The 19,141-nt window shown below is 40.6% G+C and overlaps 2 protein-coding genes across 6 annotated transcripts in view; one reads left to right on the forward strand and one right to left on the reverse strand.

The window, feature by feature from the left end:
* Fer (FER tyrosine kinase) overlaps positions 1 to 19,141 on the forward strand; it is a 324,556-nt gene that overhangs the window by 47,726 nt on the left and 257,689 nt on the right. For all 5 annotated transcript variants that reach the window (XM_059277953.1, XM_059277955.1, XM_059277959.1 and 2 more), the window contains exons 3-4: positions 4,745 to 4,918; positions 8,973 to 9,072. In XM_059277953.1, coding sequence (XP_059133936.1) covers positions 4,745 to 4,918; positions 8,973 to 9,072 — 274 coding nt within the window. The remainder of the gene's footprint in view (positions 1 to 4,744; positions 4,919 to 8,972; positions 9,073 to 19,141) is intronic.
* LOC131923576 (small ribosomal subunit protein mS33-like) lies at positions 3,835 to 3,987 on the reverse strand. The gene has a single exon (XM_059278708.1). The coding sequence runs from the start codon at positions 3,985 to 3,987 to the stop codon at positions 3,835 to 3,837; it is 153 nt and encodes a 50-aa protein (XP_059134691.1).

Genomic DNA, 19,141 nt, shown 5'->3' on the forward strand with positions numbered 1-19,141 from the left:
TAATAACTTCAAGCTTTTTATATAAAAGCATTTAAGTTATTTTTAATTGTGTGTGTGTGTGTGTGTGTGTGTGTGTGTGTGTGTGTGTGGCTCTGTGTTTTGGTCTGTGCACGTAAATGCCTGTACCTACAGAGGCCAGGGCTATTGGATCCCCCTGGAGCTAGAGTTACAACTGGTGGTTGTAAGCTACCTGATGTGGGTTCTGGTACTTGAACTTGGGACTCTTGGAAGAGCAGTACATGTTCTTAACTGTTGTGCCATCTCTCCAGCACCTCCTTTAAATTTTTAAAAATTATTTTAAATTATGTATATTTGTGTATATGCATCAGTATAACTTCAGCTTTTATGAATCTGAAAACTTCGGTGGTAAGTTTCCAAATTTTCAGCATAAAATAACAAGTTCATAAAACCAATATAACATTGAAAGAATGAGGCAGAGCCCAGTAGAATTCTCAAGGTTGGAAGACAGATCTGAGAGTCTGTGTAGAACAACACAACTTGGATGCCACATGTGTAGAATAATATATATACAGCCTATCAAGATTGAGTTACAAAGAAAAATTTCTGAATGTAACAATAGCAAGCAGAAAAACTTATTCAAAGATCAAACACCTTTCAAGAAGGTGAAACCTAGGATCTCATGTCTTCCCCTATTAAATTGCACAAAATTTCACAGAAAAGTTAGCGTCAGTTTCTTTCACATGTTAAAAAAAATTAGAGGAAGAAATACATTCAAATTCATTCTACAAGGGAAGTATTACCTTGATGGTAAATGAACATAGCTGTAAAACTCCACAACGTAATACCAGCAAGTTGTGTTAGTTGAATTAAATAGCACCTTAAGAGGATTATATACCATGGTCAAGAGGGATGTATTTTAGATTTAAAATGGTTCAGAAAGCACAGATTAGTATGTATAACACTTTACGTTACCAGGAGGATAACAATTCTATACGGTTATCTGAATATAGGACACATCTATAGGAGTGTAGCACTCTCAGCATAAGCTCCAAACGATCGCCATCCCAACATCACCTTAAACAGAAGCTGATGCTGTGCTCGCTGCTGAGCTTCATGAAAGATGTGCATGTGGAGTGTGGGCCATCTAAAAATTAGCATGAACTCATGGTACCACCGATGGCTTCGTTAGGACATTGGCACGTGGGAACCTCGTGTGCTTTGCTTGTGTTGACCCATTACCGTCCCCTGAGCCTGAGTCCCTGACGCTGGTCATGTCAGAATGTAGTTCATGTTTGCTTCTTTATGAACCATGTCTTAACCTTTCCATCTCCTTCCTTTTCTAAAATGTTGGTTTCCTACCTGATTCAAGTAATGTTTGTTCTCTTCACACTCTGAGCTGTTCTTTTGGGTTAGTGGTTCATTTGCACTGCGTGCTGCTCAGATATATGTTTGTTATTTTATCAGTTGAAGACACACCTATCCATTTCTTCCAGGATAGACTTAAAAAAAAAAAAGATTTTTACACCCCCCCATTTTATCATATTAAACAAATTATGTGTGCATGTTAATGTGTGTGTGTGTGTGTGTGTGTGTGTGTGTGTGTATTCTACACAGACTCTCAGGTCTGTCTTCTACTCTTGGGAATTCCAATGGACCATGCCTCACTTTCTTAATGATATAGTGGTTTAGTGAACTTTTTATTTTATGCTGAAGATTTGGAAAGTTTTAGCACCAAGGTTTTCTAATTCATAAAGTTGAAGTTGCACTCATGTGCACATATGCATAAATACACATACGTAAAAATAATTTTAAAAAATTTAAAGGGGGAAGGAGGTGGCCTAACAGGTAAGCTCATGTACTGCTCTTCCAGGGACCCACACTTGACTAACAGCGTCCACTTCAGGTAGCTCACCCCCACCAGTAACTCCGGCTCCAGTGACAGGAATGCAGTGGAATGGGGAGAAGTAGGGGGATTGGTGGTAGACACTGGAGATGAATCTGGAGATCTGACAGATGGAGTCTTGGCAGGCGGCTGAGCTTCAGTTTAAAGAAGCAGGAACTTTTTTTCCCTTTTGTAGGAAGAAGTTATTAGTAATGTCGGGTCTTTGGCCATGGTGTGGGATACAGCCAGATTTTTGTTAAAAGTAGGAAATAAATGCAAAGTTCCATTTAGGAGTTTATGAGGAGTTTTCTCCTCGTATAGGGCAGAAATTTTGCAGATACAGCATTTGGAAGATGCAGGGTACCTGTAGAAGATGGTGGCGTAGGTCAGATTAGGAGGTGTTGAGGGCCGTGTGAGGTGACAGTGCCGTGGGGATTAGGAGGTGTTGAGGGCCGTGTGAGGTGACAGTGCCATGGGGATTAGGAGGTGTTGAGGGCCGTGTGAGGTGGGCAGTGTCGTAGGGATTAGGAGGTGTTGAGGGCCACATGAGGTGGGCAGTGCCGTGGAGTATTGGGCAGCACAGGATATGCCTTCATGGGCAAGGAAGGCAACCTGACCTAGTTGTGTGGTCTTTAATGAGGCTTCCAAGATGGCTTCTCCCCTAGGCTGCCAGCGCTCCTAGTAGACTCACAAAAAAAAAAAAAAAAAATGTTTACAGAGCTTTAGAGAATATTTGATTTCAGGAGGCAGGGCAAGAATGTGGACTTCTTCTGCTTAGCTTATTTATTTACTGTTGCTTTAATAGTCTATGTATGCCATATGACTTTTTTCAATATATTTGTAGGATGAAAATACCAGATAAAAAGACAATCATACAAGTTACTATTGCTATTTATATTTTAGACAATATTTATGTTTTTGTTGTTATATGGATTTTTTGTTTTTCTTTTTTTTCAAAATTTATTTATTTTTTTAATTACACTCATGATATTTCATTAATTATACTCATGCTATTAATTACATTTGTGGTATTCATTGATTACATTCACAGTATTCATTCAATAATTATATTTATGATATTCACTAATTACATTAATTGTATTGATTTATTACATTCATGATATTATATTATTCCTGATACTACTGTCCATTTGTGGGTTTTTTTCCATCACACAAAACAGAGATTCTGTACTTAATAAATCATTGCTCTATATTCCGTTCTTCTCCATCTTGAGATAATTTCACTATTAGGATAAGAATTTGTAATGTATCAAGCTGATGAAAGAAAATGCTGGCCATACTTTCAGGAGGGAAGGCTAAGATCTTTTTAGATTATGGATTATCCTTTAGAAAAATGTCTACCATAAATCAATGAAGGGGAAGATGAATAGGAATCTCATACAACTTAAGTAAAACATAGCTCTCTGAACAGATGAAGATAGGTTTCTTCTGTATCCCAGAAACTAATCAATATTTATATGTATAATTCAACTATTATTTGGCTTAAAAGGGCTTATTAGGAAATGTTATCATTTATACTATTTTCTACAGAGAAAATATTTTACTGTTTAAAATAACCCTGGACTTTTAAATTATAACCTGTTCTTATGTTCAAGCTATTTGTGTATTATTTCTCCTGCAGTTGTACACAAAATATTTTTTTAAACAAATTGCTAAACAGCAGTTTATTCATTCCATTAGAGAAGTAGGTGAACTTCAGATTACAAAACCAATGTAACTGTAATTTTGAAGAATTAGAGTATCTTCAATAAGCCAGTCACAGCTTAACTGAAGTGCATGCAAACATGGGTTGATGTCTACTGAGGAAGGTCACCTTCTGCTAATATGTGAAAAGTTAATGAGATACATCCCTTTCCACGGAGCTTCTTTAGATGTCTTTTCTCATCCTTAAAATCCTGATGGTCATCTCTGTAAAGGCCAAGGAAACGGAGTGTGCCCGTGAGCGCAAAATACGTGTTGTGATTTGGATACTAGTCATAAGTCTCTTCCTTTTTGGCCAAGGGCTGTTCACTGAACATATTCACTACTTTCATGGACTTTGAATCAGTAGGCCTGGCCACTTCACCAAAGGTCCAGGCACTCAGACGAGACATACGCAGTGCATATTCTGAAAGTGAAGCCATGTCTTAAGCAGTAAGGAACAAGATTCCCTGCATCTGACCTTGCTCTCGTGTCCATAAAATGTTTTTACATTAAAAAAAAAGAACAAATACTGTAGAATTATATTACATGAAATATATAGAATATATAAATTCATAGAGACAGAAAGATTAGATGTATGGATTTTAATGCTTTAAATGTTTATTAATCAAGTTAAGAGGGATGTTAATGACTTGATTACATCAATTTTTTTTTTTTTTTTTTTTTTTTTACGTTTTGAGACAGGATCCCATACTATAGTCCAAGCTGGTCTGGAACTCACTATGTAGTTCATGCTGGCCACAAACCTGTGACAGTTGGCATGCCTCACCCTCTGAGTGCTGAGATTAGAGACAGGAGCTAACATGCTCAGCTTGTTACATTTAGATCTTAAAGGAAGCAATACTTGAGATTTAAATTACGTTGTGGTGTCCTGAGCAGGTTAGCTGCCATATTTTCAGATGTGACAGCAAACATGATGGGATCATAGGCCACATACCATGCTCCATGTACATTGCAGTGTTCTGCATAGACTCTCATTGACATCTGAAACATTTGTACCTGAAGATGCTGGATACCAGTCATCCATAGGTCATTGTACAGTTTTGCAGAAATCTGCTATTTATAATGTAAAGATTGTTATAAAACTAAACATTTAAACTTTTGAACATTTACATCACAGTTAAGTGGAAACTTCTAATACAGTTGCTAATTTTCTTTATTATTACTATTTTTTTTAAGTCTTGGCTACTGATGATTCAGCAGACAGAGCAGCTTAGTAGGATAATGAAGACGCACGCGGAGGACCTGAACTCCGGGCCCTTGCACAGGCTCACCATGATGATCAAGGACAAACAGCAGGTGAAGAAGAGCTATGTGAGCATCCACCAGCAGATAGAGGCAGAGATGATCAAGGTGTGTCTGGCTGCACTTATAGTCTCTTGAGTCGGTTTTAAAACTATGTTAGTATTTCGTCCCGTTTGACCTTACAATTGTCGTTTCCTGACAAGACCTGTTTGGTGTCTTTAGGAATACTTTATCGTGTACAGAATATTACTGATTATAAGCTATCATTTCACTCCCTACAAAGAGAAAACATACCGACCATTAAGCTGTGCCTCAGAGATTGGAATATGTGTTTTTTGTTTACTGAAATAGTTTTAGGGCTGGAGAGATGGTTCAGTGGCTAAACCACTGGCTACTTCTCTTCCAGAGGACCCAGGTTCAATTCCCAGCACCCACAGGGCAGCTCATAACCATCCATAACTCTAGTTCCAGGGGATCTGATGCCCTCTTCTGGCCTCTATGAGCACTGCAAGCACATGGTACACAGACATGGGAGCAAATCACACACGTGAAATAAAATAAAGAAACCCTGTCTCGAAAAACCAAAAAAAAAAAAAAAAAAAAAACTTTAAAAAATAAAAAGAAACAGCTCTTGGCCTATATAAAAATTAAATATATATATATTTCCTTGTATTAGTAATAACTTAGTGTACTCCTGAGTTCCTTTGCATTCAGAGTTTGTCTCTTCTGGGTAATTTCTTAATACTTTATTGCAGAGCTCTGACTATCGGAACAGAAGAACAATGTGGCCTCTCTAGCCATCTCCCACAGTCACCCTTTTTTTTTTTTTTTAATGTAGTCTCACGCTTTCTCCCAGTATTGGGTCATTTAAAGGAAACCCCAAATATTATTTTGTCCAAAAATGTTTTAGTGTATGTTGGTAATAAAACGATTCTTTTTGAAAATAAGAACATTTTTATTAATCTGCTTAAAAATGACAGTTAATGTTATTAAATATCCAATGTTCAGATACTTGCAGGTTAAGTGGTTTCTGTGGGTTTATTTTAGTCAGTCTCTGACCTGAAACATGAGTTGTGTTTTTTTTTTTTTTTTTTTTTTTTTTTTTTGTTTTTTTTTTTTGTTTTTTTGGTTTTTCGAGACAGGGTTTCTCTGTGTAGCTTTGCGCCTCTCCTGGAACTCACTTGGTAGCCCAGGCTGGCCTCGAACTCACAGAGATCCGCCTGGCTCTGCCTCCCGAGTGCTGGGATTAAAGGCGTGCGCCACCACCGCCCGGCGAGTTGTGTTTAAATAATTGCCTTTTAGTCCCTAGGTCTTCCTGTTTATTTTTGAAAAATACCATTTACTAACTAAAGGAACTAGATAATCTGCTATATGTAATTGAATTCCTTCAATTTTGAATTTTTCTTTCTTTTGTTTTTGTTTGTTTGAGATAGAGTCTCACTGTGTAACCTTAGCAGGCTTGGAACTCCCTCCGTAGACCAGGCTGGCCTTGAACTCACAGAGCTCTACCTGCCTCTGCCCCAAGTGCTGGGAATAAAGGCGTGTACCATCATGCCCTCTCAATTATGAAGTTTTGATAAGCACCTTAGAAAACCAATTTTTTCATCTTATTTTCCTATAAATTTGAAGTTATAGATTGTAAGTGTTGTGTAGATTTCCTGTCGTTTCATATCAGGGTGTACATAAAGCTTGTTTTTCTTTTTATGATATTAAACTTTACTAATTAGTTCCACAGTTATCGTCATCATCTGTCAGATTTCCCACTTCTGTCTAATGGCTTTAGAAACCACTGATTGATGTTTCATACTTAGAGCAAGTGTGTGCGTGTGCGTGTGCGTGTGCGTGTGCGTGCGCGTGCGTGTGTGTGTGTGTGTGTGTTGTATGTGTGTATTGTGTATATGTTGTATGTGTGTGTGTTGTGTGTATGTTGTATGTATGTGTGGTGGGTATTGTCTGTGTGAATTGTGTGTGTGTATGTGGTTTGTGTGTGTGTGTGTGTGTGTGTGTGTGTGTGTGTGTGTGTGTGTGTGTTTGGGTAGGCTAGAGATAGATAGCGGTTGTCTCAGTCATTTTCCACCTTGACTCTTGAGACAGGGTCTTCCAACGAGCCCAGGGCTTGCCATTTCAGACACACAAGTTGTCCCGTGTACTTCTGGGATCCTTTTTTCTCTGCCCCTCCTCCCAGGTCTGGAGTAACAGTCACGTGTTGCCGTGCCTGGCTTTTATATGGGTGCTGGGATCTGAACTCAGGTCCTCATGCTTTCATGGCATTTTACTGACTAAACCATCTCTCCAACCCCAAGGGCTGTTATTTTATTGGTGTTTCTGCAGTGGAAAGGCTTTTGCATTTTTTATTTCCTAATGCAATTGAACAAAAATTTTCTGTCAAGTAGAATTTTTTTGGAGGGGAGGGGTTATGGTGGCCCACACCTTTAATCCTAGCACTTGGGAGGCAGAGGCAGGCAGATCTCTGTGAGTTGGAGGCCAGCCTGGTCTGCAGAGTGAATTCCAGGGCAGCCAGGGCTACCACAGAGAAACCCTGTCTCAAACAAAAAAAGAAGAATGTTTTTGCAACTATTTGGATACCCTAAAATTCAGTATGTATAGGAAAATCCAAATAAATAATTTTTTTGAATCAGTTTATTAGTTCTCAAAATAATGAATCAGTTCCTGAACAGCCTCAAAAATTAAACAGAGGATAGTGATTGGAATTCATTTATATTTACCTCTTAGTTGTTGAATTTTTGTTTTTGTTTATTCACAAAATGTCATCAAGAGCATTGTTGAGCATGATTTCTTTTAAAAGGACTCTGACATTTCCTTGAAAATTGCTGGTGCCCTTTTTTTGCAGGTTTTTTTTTTTTATGTAGTTTTTGAGACTTTCAAGCTTGTGTATAATATAGTCTGGTCCCACTCAACACCCCAGCTCTCCTCCCCTCCCAGGAAGTCCACCTCCCACTCTCAGTTCCCTTTGCCTTGTGCACCACTGGGTGTGAATTTAATCTGGGCACCAACATGGGCGTGGAGGTAGAGGATGGGTTACCCTTGGCCATACCATTGAAGACAATGACTTCCTATTTCCCAGCATCCGTCAACTTCTACTAGCTCTCCTGGGAGGATCTGGGCTCCAAGAGCCTTCCCTCCATCCATGACTGAATGTTGACGGGTCCAGCCTCGTGTAGGCCCTGTGCAAGTAACAGCTGCTGGGAGTTGTGAGTGCAATGGCCGTGTCTGGCCTAGAGGACAGTCTTTTATGCCCCTTCTTCCTGTCATCTGGCTCCCACATTTTTTTTTTTTTTTGTACTGTCTTCTAAGATGTTCCCTAAACCTTGGAGAGTGTAATGGAGATGTTCCTTAGAGGGCTGAGCACTCACCAGTCACTTCTCCACCTTGAGTCTGTGCTTTCACTACCATCCACTGCAGAAAAAAAAAAAAAAAGCTTCCCTGACCAATACTTAGGGCAGCATTGGTCCTTGGGTGTAAACACACATATTTGTATAAGAGCTCACTCCTAGAGTCTGTGACCTTCCCGGCTCAGTCACCTTTGATCAGGTCTGTAGTCCGAGGCATGAACTCTCTCCTTTGGAGAAGGTCTCAGGTCCCATAAGAATGGAGTGGGTTTTCTCCATAACAGTCATATTACTAGTGCAGCAGTGGAGATATTTGCCTGGTGGTCAGTGCTGAGGCACGGAAGGCCCACAGCTGGCTTAACACCCTCGGGAACTTTTCCCTCTCAACTGCGTGCACAGCACCTTCCTGTATGAAAGCCAGCTAATGGGGTCCGGGCATCCAGCTCATTTGCACAGAGCATTCCTAAACCTAAGGCTCAAGGTTCATTGTGGAAAATGGGGAGGAAAGATTGTAAGAGCCAGAGGATCGGGGGTGTGCTCTAAGAATGTGTCTCTTAGTGTTGTGTTATTCTTGATTTGTCTTTGAAAAGAAGTTTATGTATTTTTATATCATATTGGATTTGTCATGGATTTTAAAGCTGATTTTTAGTTTATTGTCTTATTTATTGTTTTGGTAGAGATTAGTTGTTACCTATGGGTCATGAAATATAAATCAACTAATTCCTTAGAATGTAAACTGTTGACCAATTTAAATGTAACACTGAAAAATTTTTTAATTTTTTTTTTTTTACCTTTTCTTGTTTCTTTCACAGGTCACAAAGACAGAATTGGAGAAATTAAAATCCAGCTATCGACAGTTAATAAAAGAAATGAATTCTGCCAAAGAGAAATACAAAGAAGCCCTAGCCAAAGGTATGACAGCATTAGAAAAAGTGTGTACTGTGATGGTTTCTATTCTGGTCCGCTCATAGGTGTCTTTGTAAGAGTAGAATTGTCTAATTTAGAGCAATTGACATTCTAAATCTCTAAGTATATCAAAAGAGTCTGGCTGTTGGACTGCTACAGATTGACTTTGTGTTTTAAGAGATTCAGAGAGCTTCTGATCAGTTCTCACTAGCAGAGAACTCATCTGTCCCTCCTTTCCTTTACCTCCCTTTCATGTCTCTTCCTCACTCTTCCTCCCCATCCCATTCCCACCACTTCCTATTTTGTTTCTTATTCAATTTCAGTAGCTCTTTATAGAGAAAAGAGATCCATGTTCACGTTTTATTTTTATGTATTTCCACGCACTGTAACTATTTTGAGATCGGCATATCCTTATCAATTTGGAGGGTTTTTTTTTCCATGTTTCATACACGTCATCATGATTTCTTTGTTATTGTGAAGAATGCTTTAGGGACTCAAAAAGCGTTCTTTTGAATGTTTGGCCGTGTCTCTTGTCCCAGGACCACTTTATTTTTCAGTCTGTCTGCATAGTTACCTTTGTAAAGTTGACGGCTTTATCCTTAGCTGGGCCTCTCCAGTTTGTTAATTACATCATAAACATCCGTGTGAGCCTCTCCTCAGAGTCTGCGGTGATGTGACTGACTGCACCTTAGTTCAGGTGTACGTGAGAGTCACATATACATGAAGGGTATACGTGGCTTTCATGGCTGTGAGAGTGACTGGTAAGGAAAAGAAGTTCATCACTAGCATTACACCTGCTTTAATGATGTCGATTATTTTTGTTTAACCACAAAATTGGTGTTGCGGTGTTTTAAGCAGCTTTTGTACTTAAAGCTTGCTCGCTTTATAGAAATTTGCTCATAGGTGATTGTTTTTGAGTCTGGCAGAACACTATAGTAACAAGGCAATGAGAATGTCTGAAGACAATGCCTTTCATTGCCTCCCTCCCTCCCTCCCTCCCTTCCTCCTTCCCTCCCTCCCTCCGTCTCTCCATCACCCTCCATCACTCCCTCCCTCCGTCCATCTGTCCCTCCATCTCTCCCTCTGTCCCTCTCTCTCTTTTTCTCCATCTTTCTCTTTTCTTTCTTCCTCCCTTTGTGCCAGAGATAGAACCTAGGATAGGCGCTTTACCACTCCCCGAGCTGTACCCCTAAACCCTGGAAAACTCTCCTAGACACATGTTTACACAGTTTAAGTTCATGATGGGAGACTAGTTGAAACCAGGACCCTGTGATTTCAGTGTCCGTAGTCTGGTTAGTGTTGCTGCTTCCAATGAAGATCAAGAGTTCAGTAAAACTTGATTAGTGAAAATGGGAGACGAAAGCACTTTACCCTAACTTTTAGAGGGTTAGCTCTTCTCTTCTCCTGTTTGTAGTGAGAGCTGTCTATTTGTTCTCGGACATTTTGAACCCTCTGTTTTCCCCTTATGTTCATGCTATGGAAATATACATCAGTTTCACCTATATCCTTATGTTTAGGCACTTACAGTTCTAGATGTAGCACCCTTAAAAAACTAATTAAAAAGAGGTTTTAAAATTTTATATTATAGCCGGGCAGTGGTGGTGTGTGCCTTTAATCCGAGCACTTGGGAGGCAGAGGTAGGTGGATCTCAGTGAGTTCAAGGCCAGCCTGGTCTACAAAGTGAGTTCCAGGACAGCCTAGACTGTTAAACAGAGAAATCCTGTCTCGAAAAACCAAAAAAAGAAAGAAAGAAAGAAAGAAAGAAAGAAAGAAAGAAAGAAAGAAAGAAAGAAAGAAGATTTTATATTATGTATATGAGTGTTTTGCCTGTGTATAGGTATGCGTACCTTCTGCGTGTCTGGTACTCACAGAGTTCAGAAGAGGGCACCAGATTTTGTGTGACTGGGGTTAGGGGTGGTTGTGAGCCACAATGTGTGTGTGTTGGGAACCCTGAGTTCCTTTGAAAGAGCAACAAAAATCTTTTAACCCCTGAGCCATCTCTCCAGCCCCTAAAAAATAGTTTTAAGAATGTCATGAATGCTAATTTCACAAAATTTAAGTAACACCATATTGAAACAGATGGTATTAAATAAAGTGAACTTAAATATGGTTTTGTTGGAAGTTTTATAGTTTACTTGAGGATATATTGAAGAATGAGAAAAGATGTTTAAACAAATTGCTTACTAATTATGTATTCAGTTGCAACCTACCTAATTGACTGTGTGGCTAGAATTACACTAGAGTTTTATGTCTACCAAGCCTCACAATATTCATGCTAGTGTTCACGAAGCTTCTCTGAATGAGTGTAAGCATGAATGCTTCTGCTTATGTCCCATACTTGTCAAGGAAAGGATGCAGAATTTTGTCACACAAGCCCAGTACCGCCACGTTAGAAAGGCTGGAAGGATCTCATCACTGTCTTTTATTATAGGATTGGGGAGACAGCCCCTCTTCCTAATTATCCATTCTCTCTGAGGGATAAAAAAGAATGCTGAGGGGTTGGCATGTCCACGATCATCCCTTATCCTATGCAGACCGAGTAAGAGGGTCTTATTGCTGGAACTGTAGGCAATAGCTTCAGATCTCATTCAAAAGGAAATTTTTCTGTAATTGGGAAGTAGATTTTCTTAAATTGCCTCTTCATGCATTATGAATAGTGCTGTGATATTTTATAGCCAATTAAAATTGATTAGATCTTTGAGTTACTTCTTTAGAATACTTTAATCATGAAAATCAGTTTGGAATGAGTCCAGCCTTGAGACAGATGGTTAAATTTATGTTTAAATAAATCTATACTTTAAGAAAATGAGCAAGACTTTGTAAGGTCTCTTCCTTGATTTCATCAAAGAATTCACAAAATCGACAGCCATCATTCTGATACAGTATTATATATTAGAGTCATGTTTGAATGGTGAATGAAAATCTTCTAGAAAATATTCTAGAATTCAAATTTATATCACCTTGACCCACCTGATATCTGAAATGCATTTTGGATATGGTAGTTGCTAAAAGCCACAATATAGTTCAAACTATGGGTTCCATCCAAAATGTCCTCCAGATCTTCAGGGTTGGTTGCCATTCAGTGGGCTTCGGGAAGTTATTGGATCCTGAGGACTGTGACCTCATCAGTGCAGTAATTCACTGATGGATTCCTAGTTCAGTACCCATTGGGAGGTGATAGGCACCGAGGAAGTGGGACCTAGTTGAAGTTGGTACATGGGAATGTGTACATGGGACTGCCCCCAGCCCCCCCCCTCCTGTCATCAGGAGGTAACACATTCCCCTTTGCATGGTGTCCTGTTTTGCCAAGGCCACAAACAACGAGGCAAGCTAACTACAGAAGGAAACTGTGAGGCAAAAGCATCCTTTCCTCTATGAAGTTGAATTTCATCACAGACGAAAGCCAGACTAGCACTTCCTGATCCCCACTTTTATTAATGCCTGAAAGGGGGAGCTTTTCAAATCCTACTCATCAGTAGATGACACATTAGCAGCTAAGTCATGGCATGGGCTTTTCAGTGCAGGGAGTTGAAGATGATGGCACTCTCACAAGGTCAGTGAGAGTAAAGGCACTCTTCACTGTGCAGCAATGCAGTCATTGCTAAGATAGTCTCCTTAGAGGCTGAAATGGAATGTTGTGTGTTTTATGTTATTTATAAAAAGTGAAAACACAGTAATTTGTTCCTACCTTGTTTTTTGTATGTCTAAGTGGCATAGAGAAAAATAGTAAAATAAGTTGTTGTGGGCTGGGTTTTTTTTTTTTTAATATCTTTACTATTTTAGCTCTTTGGGGAGCCTGCCACCCAGCTCCCAAATAAATCACACACGGAGGCTTATTCTTAATTATGAATGCCCGTCCTTAGCTTGGCTTGTTTCTTGCCAGCTTTTCTTAACTTACCCCATCCACCTTTTGCCTCTGGGCTTTCTCCTTTTCTTATTTCTGTATATCTTACTTTCAGTCTTACTCTGTGGCTGGTGGGGTGGCTGGGCGGCTGGCTCCTAGCATCCTCTTCTCTTTTTCTCTTGCTCCTTCTTTTTCTCCAGATTTCTCCTTCTGTTTATTCTCGCTTCCTGGCAGCCCTGTCTATCCTTTCTCCTGCTTAGCTATAGACCGTTCAGCTCTTCATTAGACCATCAGGTGTTTTAGACAGGTACAGTAACACAGCTTCACAGAGTTAAACAAATACAACATAAAAGAATGCAATACAACTTTGCATCATTAAAGATGTTCCACAGCATAAACAAATGTAGCATATCTTAAAATAATATTCTACATCAAGAAGTTATTTTCTTTGGCTCATTTTTGTCTATATTTGTGAAGCTCTTTAGAAATGTTAGTTTTTGGACTTGAGTTACTAGAGAGAGAACATCAGAAACTAATATTGAACAGTATACACTAAACAGCAGGTGGCAAATTGTAATCTTCCTTTAATTATAAAATGAAAAAAACAATCACCGGGTGGCAGTGGCACATGCCTTTAATCCCAGCACTCGGGAGGCAGAGCCAGGCAGATCTCTGTGAGTTTGAGGCCAGCCTGGTCTACAGAGTGAGATCCAGGACAGGCACCAAAACTACACAGAGAAATCTTGTCTCAAAAAACAAAACAAAACAAAAAAGTAAAAAAAATCCATTTAAGTTTACATTTAATTTTTAAAAAGAACTTTTGAATTCACACATTAAAAACAACCTCTTTGGTCTAGAGATATGGCTCTAGACATAAGAAATTAAGAATCTAAGTTCAGATTCCAACATCTGCTACTGACTTTTATAACCTAGCACTGGTGGGCAGAGGCAGGAGCCTTGCTGAGGCTTGCTGGTCAACCAGGCTACCTGAGAACAGTGAGCTCCAGGTGTAATGAGAGACCCTGTTTCAAAGGAAGACGATGGAGAGTAATAAAGGGGAACAGCAGCTGTCTCCTTTGGCTTCCACACACACATACACACGTGCACACACACATGTACACACACATGTGCACACACAAGTTCACATGAGAACACACACATGCACACTTGCATATACCATACGTACAAATTAGTGTATGCACATACACACACACACACAGTAGAACTATTTCTTCATTTCTTCCTATTTACTAGGTACTGGATTTTTAAGCAGAGAGATTGTATAATGTGAATTACCTATCCTTGTGAGACTTAGATTTTCAAGTAGAAGACAGGTAATTAGAGGTATCTGAAACATGCTAAAAGGGGCTGGAGAAATGTCTCAGTGATGAGGAGAACTTGCTGCTCCTCTAGAGGAGCCAGGTTCTGTTTCCAGCACCCACATAACCGCTTACAACTGTCCGTTAACTCCACTTTCAGGAGACCTGACACCCTCTTCTGGCCTCTGGGCACCAGACATGCACACAGTGCACACATATACATACAGGAAAACACTCATACATATTAAATGAAAGTAATAAAAATCTTTTAAAAATTAAATGATAATTAGTGTAGTGGGGAAAGATGAAACAGATAGGTAGATATGGTGTTGAGGGGATCATTAGGTAAGTCTTAGGAAAAGTAACCGTTTAGTAAGAGGTAAAGGGAGTTGATCGAGTGTTGTTCTAGACAGAGCACTCTGGGTAGAGGGAATAACCTGTGCATTCCAGTTGCTGAGAAAGGTATGGATCGATGGGAGAGGAGCAGGCGGCATAAGAGGTGTGAGTTATTTCAGGTCGTTAGAGCTAAACACCGGCTTTTCCTCTAAGTGAGGTGCGATGCTGGTGGAGGACTTTGAGCAGAGAAGTGATGCGAACCAGCTTATTAACAAGATAGTTCTGGTAGACTTATGGGGACCAGTCTGAGGGGATGCAGAAAGCATGGGAGTAAGGACGCAGTAATCCAGTCAGGGGTCATCCTGGACTGTCTCTAGATGGAATGAAGAGTGATAAGAGTGGTCAAATATGGACAATTTATTTTTTTAATTGAAAAAATAAATATTAATTTTATGTGTGTGTGTGTGTGTGCATGCACATATTCAGGAGTTCTCTGAGATCAGAAGAGAGCATCAGATCCTCTGGAACTGGAGTTCCAGGTAGTTGTGAGTGCTGGAAAACAAATTCAGGTCCTCCGGAGAGCAGCAAATGCTCTTCACTGTTGAACCATCTCTTTGGCCCTGACGATTCACTCTCGCTATTTATGGTAGTTATATTCTTTAAAGTCATTGAAAACATTGGACTAGTGAATGAATTGTTGCTCTTAGGGGAGGAAAAGGTTTCATTCATACAAGCAAGATCACATTTCCCATAACCTGTAAATATATATCTTTATTATGTGTGTTTGCATGACACCTTGTTTAGTGTATATTTTTCATTATTACAAACAGTAGTACTATAACTTGTGATTAAACAAAGCTTATCCAATGTGAGTGTTTCTCCATAAAGCACATTACAGCCTTAAAGCACAGGAACAGTAGATAGCATGTTACACAGTGATGTGAAGAAGATTATTAATAATAGGTCTAGCCAAGACCACAGGTAGATGTGAAAACAAGGGGGTAAAAACTGGGTGTGTGACACCATATTAACATGGCAAGGTTTTCTCTACTAGGTGCTTAGTGATTACAAAGGGAAATAAAATCATAACTTTACTGAGGGGAAAAAAGCATATGCCACCATAATCTTCATGGCAATTGTAATAACTACAAAGAGAAAAAGTTTATTGAGCTCATGGTCCTAGAGTTCTCTGCCCAATGCCAGGTATCCCCATTGCTTTGGGTGGTTTGTGTTAGAACGAACCTCTCAGGTTATGAGCCCGGAAGGAGAGAAAGACTAAAAGACTGGATGCTACAGGGGCAGGTACCACTGTCTTAGCCAGGACACACTGGCTTTAGCATATGGACCCTCAGGGGCCATTCAAGGTCCAGTTAGCACTTAGATAAGGGAGAGGTATATGGCTGTCTTCTTTAACTCAAATGCTGAGCAGTGCCATCCAGGGTTGGGGGACGGCACAGCCATTTTCAATATAAGATGATAAAATGCTTATAATTACTCCAATCAAAGTAGATAAAGTAGCAAATAGTTGCTTTGTTTGGGAAAATAATCACTTCTTACTTATCATCAGAGACTTTGTACCATGATTCAAGAAGTGGTAATCACTTCAGAAGTTTATAGTAGCGATGCTTGACTTTCTAGATGAGCTTAATGAGTAGTCTAGCTTGTCTCTTGTAAATGTCAGCCTTACATAATTGAGTTTTTCTAGCTTCATAATACTGTTTATGGCATGACATGTTGTATACACACTCTGTTATTACAAAACATTAGACAGATTTATCAACAAGTAGTGGTGAAAGAATTAGAATTCAATCTCTCTGTGAATTTCATTATGTGGAGGAGGAAAAATTGGATGTTTTCCTCGCTGTTAATTGACACACAGAATAACTCCATGTGTCGCCTCAGTGCCTCTCATCAGCTTAAGGAAACACAGACAGCAACAGAGATCTGGGAAAAGCAACTTGTTCACCCTGTATGCTTCAGATTACCTGGAATCTTATATGTGATTAATTTTAAGGTATATTAGAAAGTATACCAGTGATCCAAGTTACTCAGAACCATATAGATACATAGCTAGAATTGCATTAGGTAGTGTTTCTTTTTAAACCATAATTTTGTTAAGTGAAAGATTAACAGTTTTTAATTTTTTCTTTATTTCATTCATTTCTAGTTAGCATGAAAATAATGGGCTTCACTGTGACATTTTCATGTGTATTTGTTACAGTACTTTGTTTATTACAGTACTTTGATCTTACTCTCGCTTCCCACTCGGCCCCACCTCCTCTGTCTCCCTCTTCCTGTTCTCCATCTCCTCTCTCTCCCTCTTCCTGTCCTCCATCTCCTCTCTCTCCCTCTTCCTGTCCATCTCCTCTGTCTCCCTCTTCCTGTCCTCCATCTCCTCTGTCTCCCTCTTCCTGTCCTCCATCCCCTCTGTCTCCCTCTTCCTGTCCATCCCCTCTGTCTCCCTCTTCCTGTCCATCCCCTCTGTCTCCCTCTTCCTGTCCTCCATCCCCTCTGTCTCCCTCTTCCTGTCCTCCATCCCCTCTGTCTCCCTCTTCCTGTCCTCCATCCCCTCTGTCTCCCTCTTCCTGTCCTCCATCCCCTCTGTCTCCCTCTTCCTGTCCACCATCTCCTCTGTCTCCCTCTTCTTCTCCTCCATCTCCTCTGTCTCCCTCTTCCTGTCCATCTCCTCTGTCTCCCTCTTCTTGTCCTCCATCTCCTCTGTCTCCCTCTTCCTGTCCATCTCCTCTGTCTCCCTCTTCCTGTCCATCCCCTGTGTCTCCCTCTTCCTGTCCATCTCCTCTGTCTCCCTCTTCCTGTCCTCCACCTCCTCTGTCTCCCTCTTCCTGTCCATCTCCTCTGTCTCCCTCTTCCTGTCCTCCATCTCCTCTGTCTCCCTCTTCCTGTCCATCTCCTCTGTCTCCCTCTTCCTGTCCATCTCCTCTGTCTCCCTCTTCCTGTCCATCCCCTCTGTCTCCCTCTTCTTGTCCTCCATCTCCTCTGTCTCCCTCTTCCTGTCCTCCATCTCCTCTGTCTCCCTCTTCCTGTCCATCCCCTCTGTCTCCCTCTTCCTGTCCATCCCCTCTGTCTCCCTCTTCCTGTCCATCCCCTCTGTCTCCCTCTTCCTGTCCTCCATCTCCTCTGTCTCCCTCTTCCTGTCCTCCATCTCCTCTGTCTCCCTCTTCCTGTCCATCTCCTCTGTCTCCCTCTTCCTGTCCATCCCCTCTGTCTCCCTCTTCCTGTCCATCCCCTCTGTCTCCTTCTTCCTGTCCTCCATCTCCTCTGTCTCCCTCTTCCTGTCCTCCATCCCCTCTGTCTCCCTCTTCCTGTCCTCCATCCCCTCTGTCTCCTTCTTCCTGTCCACATCTCCTCTGTCTCCCTCTTCTTGTCCTCCATCTCCTCTCTCTCCCTCTTCCTGTCCATCTCCTCTGTCTCCCTCTTCCTGTCCTCCACCTCCTCTGTCTCCCTCTTCCTGTCCTCCATCCCCTCTGTCTCCCTCTTCCTGTCCTCCATCTCCTCTGTCTCCCTCTTCTTGTCCTCCATCTCCTCTCTCTCCCTCTTCCTGTTCTCCATCTCCTCTGTCTCCCTCTTCCTGTCCTCCATCTCCTCTGTCTCCCTCTTCCTGTCCTCCATCTCCTCTGTCTCCCTCTTCCTGTCCATCTCCTCTGTCTCCCTCTTCCTGTCCTCCATCTCCTCTGTCTCCCTCTTCCTGTCCATCTCCTCTGTCTCTCTTTTCCTGTCCATCTCCCCTAATAACCCTCCTTCTGCTTCCATGTCACATAAATCTTATTACCCCTTCTTGTGTCCATCTTTTGTTGTATATATTTTTGATATTTTGGGGTTTATTTATGTAGTCTCCATGTGACTGTAGTATTTATTTGTAAAACAAATATATAGAAGTGCCGTAGAGTTCTTTTCCAAATTATGACAGTGAAGCAGGTCTTCAAAACTCTGTACCTACAAGGGAGGGCGCAGGAGATAGACTGATGGTAGAGTATTTGCCACAAGCTTGCTTTACAGCCAAAGGTAGATGTGTGGGGAGTGGTAGTGCACTTTCTCCCCCTTCTGAACTATAACTTCACATCTAGTTCTAGACCTCAAGGTGTTATTGAAGAATTCCTATTTTAATGTAGTGGATTATTTACTGGATGTTTTCAAAGGCATTGTTTTGAGTTTTCTTCGTGACTGTCAGTAAGCAGTTGGTAATTAGACTTTGGCTAGAATGTTCCTATTTAGGTTGCTGATCACACAGTCCACCTATTTCAGAAAGAAGCAGCGGCTGTGAGATTAAGGTTGCTGCTCTTTTGTGTTATGAACACCGTAGTGAGTTGAGTGTGGTGAACTTACTGTGTCATTCTACACCCGATACAAAGGCAGATGGGTAGTGTGCAGTTTAAAACCTGTGAAAATAGGAAACAGATGGGCGGTTTAAATGTCCCAATGAAAATGTATGTGTGGAGAGATGACTTTTGAAGTTAGAAAAAAAAAAATAAGAATGAGTAAGGAATTCTACAGTTAAAGTGAAAAAACACACACACACACACACAAATAGTTCAAAAAGGGGGACATTAAATGTGGA

This window comes from Peromyscus eremicus, chromosome 13 (genome assembly GCF_949786415.1).
Source record: "Peromyscus eremicus chromosome 13, PerEre_H2_v1, whole genome shotgun sequence".
Lineage (NCBI taxonomy): Eukaryota > Metazoa > Chordata > Mammalia > Rodentia > Cricetidae > Peromyscus > Peromyscus eremicus.